General features: G+C 40.9%; 1 protein-coding gene across 1 annotated transcript; it reads right to left on the bottom strand.

Annotated features, from left to right (window-relative positions):
* Positions 1-1821: 1821 nt before the first annotated feature.
* On the bottom strand, positions 1822-3800 carry LOC135552684 (putative uncharacterized protein DDB_G0292636). Its single transcript, XM_064984450.1, has 4 exons — positions 3692-3800; positions 3279-3385; positions 2930-3133; positions 1822-2200 (listed from the first exon to the last, which is right to left on the bottom strand). Exons 1-4 carry the CDS (start codon positions 3711-3713, stop codon positions 2174-2176), a joined length of 360 nt encoding a protein of 119 aa, XP_064840522.1. The 5' UTR covers positions 3714-3800; the 3' UTR covers positions 1822-2173.
* Positions 3801-8179: the final 4379 nt, after the last annotated feature.

Genomic DNA, 8179 nt, shown 5'->3' with positions numbered 1-8179 from the left:
CTTAAAGCAGCCCTGGTCACTACCTTCTGATTTGAGAAAGCAGTAACACTCAAGTTATTCTTAAATACAAGTGTGACCATGTATGCAGTAGCCGACACCGTACATATGAGTGTACCATTTTTTGTTTTTACTAGAAGCTACTGTCCTGTTCATTTCATAAACCATGAATGCATACATGAAAACTGACCCAACAGTTCTGCTGACAAGTTCACTAGAAAGATATAGAGCCCATCTGTTCATCTCCCCTCCTATGCATCCCAACAGGGATACAGCCAAGTGTGATCGAGGAGTTACCATACAGAAATGGCAGCATCCAAAGACACTGATTTATTATTGATACATTTTGCAATCGCTCCATTTTTCTTTCCGCCCGATATAAAAGATTAAGAATGTGAGCAAGATATGTACGTTAAATGTTTTAATTCTTCTTTCCTGACAAGCCCTGTTAAGAGTTCACGTCCACTTGAATATTGATGCCATGTTAAGGAAACCCGGCCTGGCTTTTGCTATGTCATGCATTTTGTGCACCCCAGTCTCATCTTGTGCAGCTTTGCTTTTCCCTGGTTTGTTTTTGTGGAATTAATTTATTCCAGGCCAGTGCACCTGCTCACTAGGTCAATGAAGGTTAGGAGTCCATTCCTTGTCTAATCTTCACACTGCATAGTCGGAGTACAATATGTTCGTACTGAACATGCACTGTACCTATGTCCCACTTTGAACACTATCCCCTGTTGAGAAAACCTTTGGGTGGGTGGGTGGGTATATATGATTTTTTCACCTTTATGTAACCAGGTAGGCTAGTTGAGAACAAATTCAACTGCAACCTGGTCAAGATAAATCAAAGCAGTGTGACACAAACAACACAGAGTGACACATGGAATAAACAAAAAATGGTCAATAATACAATAGAAAAAGTCTATATACAGTGTGTGGAAATGAGGTAGGATAAGAAGGTAATAAATAGGCTATAGTGTTGAAATAATTACAATATAGCAATTAAACACCGGAGTGATAGATTTCCAGAAGATGAGTGTGCAAGTTGAGATACTGGAGTGCAAAGGAGCAAAATAAATCAAATAACAGTATGGGGGATGAGGTAGTTGGGTGGGCGTGGGTACGGGTGCAGTGATCTGCGAGCTGCTCTGACAGCTGGTGCTTAAAGTTAGTGAGGGAGATATGAGTCTCCAGCTTCAGTGATTTTTGCAGTTCAAGCCAATCATTGGCAGCAGAGAACTGGAAGGAAAAGCATCCAAAAGGAGGAATTGGCTTTGGAGGTGACCAGGGAGATAAACCTGCTGGAGCGCATTCTACGGGTAGGTGCTGCTATGGTGACCAGTGAGCTGAGATTGGGCAGGGCTTTACCTAGCAAAGACTTATAGATGACCTGGAGCCAGTGGATTTGGCAACGAATATGTAGCGAGGGTCGGCCAACGAGAGAGTACAGGTTGCAGTGGTGGGTAGTATATGGGGCTTTGGTGGCAAAATGGATGTTACTGTGATAGCAAATTGGACGCAGTCTGAGTAGAGTGTTGGGGGCCATTTTGTAAATGACGTCGCCGATGTCAAGGATCGGTAGGATAGTCCGTTTTACGAGGGTATGTTTGGCAGCATGAGTGAAGGATTCTTTGTTTGCGAAATAGGAAACCGAGTCAAGATTTAATTTTGGATTGGAGATGCTTAATGTGTGTGGAAGGAGAGTTTACAGTCTAACCAGACACCGAGGTATTTGTAGTTGTCCTCCCTTATGCTTTCTATTTCAAACTAAGAACATTGAGTGTTCCCATAAATTGTGCTAAAATAAACAAAAAGAATGCAATTCCATCTTTTGAACTGGACAATTTATCAAAAAACCTGAACATAATGTTTGCCAATCAATTGTATTCAATCTATTAAACAAATATTCAATGAAAAACACCTCCCTCTTCTGGTGGACATTAGACTTTTCACTAGGGAGGAAAGCTGTCTGGGAGAAGTCTGACAATCACCATATATCCTGGTTGTCGTGTTATTTAATGTTCGGTTGTAAAACACACTACTTTACAGTCTGGCACATCAATATATAAATTAGGAACAACAAGGAAACAGTACACAGTAAATACCATGCATCAACACTGCAGTAGAAAACATTGAGATCAGGGTTAACTGGCAGTCGCACCTCCTCACAGCACCAGAATCAGTGATGCTTCTTCTTGCCTTCATCCTAAAATGACAAAATACATACATTTAATAGAAGATAAGCCATAAAACCCTGGCGATCACGACAATATCAAGGTGCCAGTATGAGCCAATACATAATACATAATAACACTTGTTTGGGGCGAAATATGCAGTCAGGCCCTGATATGTGGCTGTAGGGCAGATAACACCTTTTTAATTGCTCTCCTATCTGATCTGTTTTCACAGACACACCCAGTAACTCAGAGCACTCATGTCCATTTCCTCTTTGACGTCAGCCTAGTTTGCATAAAAAGTAAGACATGGCCCAGGTTATAAAAGGTGTGATGAGCCTTACTGTCTTGTCCATGTACCCATCAACAACAGACAGCTATGCAGCCAGAATAAAGACTGCAAAAAGGGGATAACTGTTTCTAAAATTGTGTTTTACTAGCTGATAAAGTGCATGGAACCGCATTTGATAGTAAAAGGTCGGAGTCTCAAGTGTTGTAAATGACAACACCAACCACTCGTACATAACTAGAGCATTTAGCCTGATAAAATTACCACAGGTGCTATGTCCTGCACAGCCTCTATGGCCTTACCCATGTTTATAGTAAGGAACCCTTGAACTCATGGTGTGGGTGTCAACACGGCTTGTTGGACCACATTCTATAGCAGCCATACATGAACATTCTTTGGAAGAATAACAAAACGTTAAGAAAAATGTTTGTTTTTTTAAACACTCAACAAATCAAGGCTAAATGTACACTACCTCATCGCTGCTGGACGAGGAAGAAGAAGAGGACCCATGCCCATCGTCTTTGTCCTTATGCTCTTTGGGCTTCTTGTCTTTCTTCTTCTTATGACCTTTGTCCTTCTTGTCACCATGTTTCCTGTCCTTATGTTCGTTAGACTTGTCTTTGTCCACCCTATGGTCCTTCGATTTGTCACTGTCCTTGCGGTCCTTGGATGCACTCTGAAAGTTGGTAGACAGTCAGGATACTTTGTATGCCGTGTGTGCATCAGCATTAATTGCACACAAATTGCCATTGATGGAGGAAATACAATTGACAATCGTATCAAGCAACTGGTTTAGGAAATGGTAACAGTATGTTTCTTACCTTGTCCTTATCCCCATCTTTGTCCTTCTTCTTCCCCCATCCAAAGAGGGCGTTCTGTTCCTGGCCAGAGGCATCATCCTTTTTCACCTGATCATCTTTACCTACAGCTGTGGGAAATAAGAGACATGACATGTTAGATTGCTCATCAGTATGTCCTTTTGATGCACATTTGCCTTCTGCTATTCATAACATAAATATATTGTCTCAACTAAGGCCGTCTTTGGAAAAATTCAAATCAACGTTTGACAGGTGTGAAATGCACATTCAAATTAGCTCAAATAATAGGAAAAGATCTGGCTTGCATTAGACTAATAACCATTAAATCAATAGAGAAATGGTTACACCGTAGTTACTGTAGTTCAGACAATATTTTAGAGTTTAATGCAATTATGATTCATGAAATCAAGAATTACCTGAAGCCAAATCGAAATCCATGTTGTCTTGGGAGCACACAATAGCAGTGACAACCTGCAGGAACAACTTTGCCCTTTAAACGGAAAAACTCACGCTTCGCACCTACCTGTTGACCCCACCCCGCAACCACGTGACCAAAATACGTTCGTGTTGTTCAGAAGGCACAAAACGGCACAGGGGTTTTAAAATGGATGCGGGACTATCTGATTTTGTCCAATAAGAATGTTAATGTTTCTTCCCCGTTTTTTACGGTTTTGAAAGTGCCCCTGGTTGGGCCAATGTGGAATAGACCTTGTGGAGTCTTAGTCCTTTAGCCTGACGGTTCAAATCAAATTATTCCGCTGGGGGTCGTTTATCTGGCCCGCGTTACACCGGGTGAAAAGTGATTGCATTCGTTTTTGGAACGGGCCTGCCTCTCGGGCATGAACCAGATTTTTTTATGGAAAAGATATGTTGTATGTTTTTGGACGATGGACCCTGCTGCCATATTGGCAGCATGACCGAGTGGCGCAGATCATTGTTTGATATGAGAAGGGCGCTCTTCCCTTCCGGCATTTGCCCAATGATGTGACGTCAGTGGGCCAAGGTAGGGTAGGGTTTGGCTGCAACATGCAGAAGAGGAAAACAATTGCCCACGCTGAAGATGTCTATATTGGTCTGCTAAAACAAGACCCGTAAAGATCCGGTGCACTACTTTTGTGAAAACATTTAAACTAAATGTATTTGTATTTGAGTGTTTACCAGCATTTGTAACTTGAGTCTGATAATTATCTGTACAAAAGTTAATCTGATAATACTTGTGGAATAAAACAAATACTTCATATGTTTTCCAGTTTCTTGAAATACTTAGCAAACGCAACTTATTTCTGTGTGTAAACTGAAATGGTCTATTTACTCCTTTTTACATTTTAGTAGATGTTCTTATCCAGAGTGACTTACAGTGAGTGCATACAATTTACTTACTGGTCCCCCATGGGAATCAAACCCACAACCCTAGTGTTGCATGCACCATGCTGTACCAACTGAGCCACATCATCACAAGCCACTTGATGTCTCAATTACTGTATTGTGCATTGTATTTCTTCATAGTGATGGAAAGTATACAGGCACCAAACCTAGATGACAAGCCTATGTACAATACAGTAATGCTCATTATTCCGGTGTCCTATGTGAATTGAATTCTCTCTCTCTCTCTCTCTCTCTTTGAGGACCTGAGCCCTAGGACCATGCCTCAGGACTACCTGGCCTGATGACTACTTGCTGTCCCCCAGTCCACCTGGTTGTGCTGCTGCTCCAGCTTCAACGGTTCTGCCTGTGGCTATGAAAACCTGACCTATTCACCGGAGGTGCTACCTTGTCCTGGATCTGCTGTTTTCGACTCTCTCTCTACCGCACCTGCTGTCTCTAACTCTAAATGATCGGCTATGAAAAGCCAACTGACATTTACTCCTGAGGTGCTGACCTGTTGCACCCTCTACAATCACTGTGATTATTATTTGACCCTGCTGGTCATCTATGAATGTTTGAACATCTTGGCCATGTACTGTTATAATCTCCACCCGGCACAGCCAGAAGAGGACTGGCCACCCCTCAGAGCCTAGTTCCTCTCTGGATTTCTTCCTAGGTTCTAGCCTTTCTAGGGAGTTTTTCCTAGCCACCGTGCTTCTACACCTGCATTGCTTGCTATTTGTGGTTTTCGGCTGGGTTTCTGTACAGCACTTTGTGACATTGACTGATGTAAAACAAAAGGGCTTCATAAATACATTTAATTGATTGATTGAAATTTGATTGAAATTAAGTGGTTTGTAAGGATAGTCAATTAATACTGCACAAAAAGTTATCCATGTTATTTGATCAAGAAAATGATTTAGTTTGATGTGGAGATTTTGTGTCTTTGCCTTTAACTTTGTAACTTTCAATGTAAATGTTCGAGGACAGAGTTTTGTTCTTTCTGGATCCTATTAGAATGACAATAGCAGAGAAAGGGACGGGGACAACAACTCTTACAATTCCAATTATTGAATCCTGAATTATACAGCTACCTTTTTTCCCCACACAACAGATGTCCAGATTGGTCAGCTAATACTAATAAAGCCACATTGCTGTGGCAATTTACCGGACAGGTCAGCCTATGAATTAAACATTTATGTTGGTGTAGCTCTTATTATAAAATGAACATCAGTTGTTTTGATAGTTTTTTTCTTTAACTGGTATTTTTGGCATTATCCACTACTTTTGCTGCAGGTAGAAAATCATAGGAAATGTTATTTAATTGACACAAGCAGTCTCCAATCAAATCACATTTTATTTGTCACATGCAAATACAATTGGTGTAGACTTTACCGTGAAATGCTTACTTACTAACTCTTTGGCAACAATGCAGAAGTTAAAAAGTGAGAAAAAATAAACAATTTGCTAAGTTAAAAAAAGGAGAATAGTAACATAATAAAATAACAATAACGAACGAGTCTGTTTACAAGGAGCACCAGTACTGAGTCAATGTGCAGGGGTACGAGATAGTTGAGGTAACGGAGGTAATATGTACAGGTAGGGGTAAAAGTGACTAGGCAATCAGGATAGATAATGAACAGAGTGGCAGCCGCGAGTGTGTCTGTGTGTGAGTGTATGTGTGTGTTTTGTGTCTGTGAGCGTATGTAGTGTGTGTTGGGAATGTCAGCATAGTATGTGTGAATGTGTGGGTAGATTCCAGTGTATGTGCATAGAGCCAATGTAAATAGTCCGGGTAGCCATTTGATTAACTGTTTAGCAGTCTTATGGCTTCCAGGAGCCTTTTGGTCCCAGACTAGGCACTCTGGTACTGCTTGCTGTGCGGTAGCAGAGAGAACAGTCTATGACTTGGGAGGCTGGAGTCTGACAATTTGAAGGCCTTCCTCTGACACCACCTGGTATAGAGTTCCTGAGTGACAGGGAGTTAGGCCCCAGTGATGTACTGAGCTGTGCGCACTTCCCTCTGTAGCGCCTTAGAGCAGTTGCCATACCAAGCGGTGATGCAGCCAGTCAAGATGCTCTTAATGTTGCAGCTGTAAAAACCTTTTGAGGATCTGAGGGCCCCAAGTCCTGACAATCAATGTCGGTGGGGAGATTGCCTAAGCCAGGGGAAGCATAGCTCTATGAATCTTAATCGCACGTAACCTATTATTCATAGATCAGTGATTCTACACATCCCTTTGCTCAAGCTGATCCTCTCTAACCGACATGGAAGGAGGGCGCGCAATTCAAATAATCATAACTATTATGGATTTTAAACATTTATATACATTTAAGTCTTATATCAGATGAAAGCTTAAATTATTGTTAATCCAACTGCACTGTCTGATTTACAGTAGCTATTACAGCGAAAACATGCCATGTGATTGTTTGAGGACGACACCCCACATCGAAATATTTTTCCACCGGCACAGGTTTCATACATTTACAAATAATGATTAAATAATCACTTACTTTAAAAAAATCTTCCCCTGAGTTGTCATCCAAAGGGTCCCAGCTATGAAATGTAGTGTCGTTTTGTTAGATAAAATAGTTCTTTGTATCCCCAAAAAATCTGTTAAGTTTGCACCTTTCGATTTGATTAATCTACTCATTCAACATGCAGAGAAAGGAATCCGAAAATCTAACTCTAAACTTTGTTTCAACAAGTCAAAAGACGTTTTTATTTACTCCTCAGATACCCTGAAATGTAATCAAACTATAATATTTCTTACGGAAAGAAGTATGTTCAATAGGAAAGCGATTTTAACAGGTGCGTAATGTCTTCATCCGCGCACAAACACTAATTTCCAAGACTGTCCTTCTAAAACTGATATTTCTTATTTGTTAAGGTTTCAAGCCTGAAACCTTGAAAAAAAGACTGCTGACACCCTGTGGAAGCCATAAGAATTGCATCCAGGGAGCTAATTTTCAATATGACCTTTCTCTTGCCTTTCTAAGAGGATGGTCTCTCTCAACAACAAAATAATCTGGTTGGTTTTTCTTTGGAATTTTTCCTACCATATCTATTGTTTTATATTCTCCTACAGTATTTTAACATTTCTACAAACTTCAAAGTGTTTTCTTTCCAATGGTACCAATTAAATGCATATCCTGGCTTCAGGGCCTGAGCTACAGGCAGTTTACTTTGGGCACATTATTCAGACAGGAAGTGGAGAAAAATGGTGCCTAGCCCTAAGAAGGGGAGAGTCAGTGAAACCAATCGTGGAAGTATTTTGTAGCGAACCTAGATGTAACATTTGCTTCCAACTCACACCCTCAAATACGTAGATCCCCTGAACACAGCTCACTTTCCAGTCCACTTTCCAACTCACAATCTCAAACACCTAGATCCCCTGCATGCAGCTCACTCTCCAGATGCCAATCACCTGAATTCTAATCACCTGTTCACACACCTGTAGGTCATTATCACACACTATTTAGTTCAGTTCTTTGCACCCCATCACTGTGAGGTATTGTTTGTTTTGTGACACTTCTTT

This window comes from Oncorhynchus masou, chromosome 13 (genome assembly GCF_036934945.1).
Source record: "Oncorhynchus masou masou isolate Uvic2021 chromosome 13, UVic_Omas_1.1, whole genome shotgun sequence".
NCBI classification, from domain to species: Eukaryota; Metazoa; Chordata; class Actinopteri; order Salmoniformes; family Salmonidae; genus Oncorhynchus; species Oncorhynchus masou.
The sequence above is the reverse complement of the archived record's forward strand: the minus strand, read 5'-3'. Positions and strand labels throughout refer to the sequence as shown.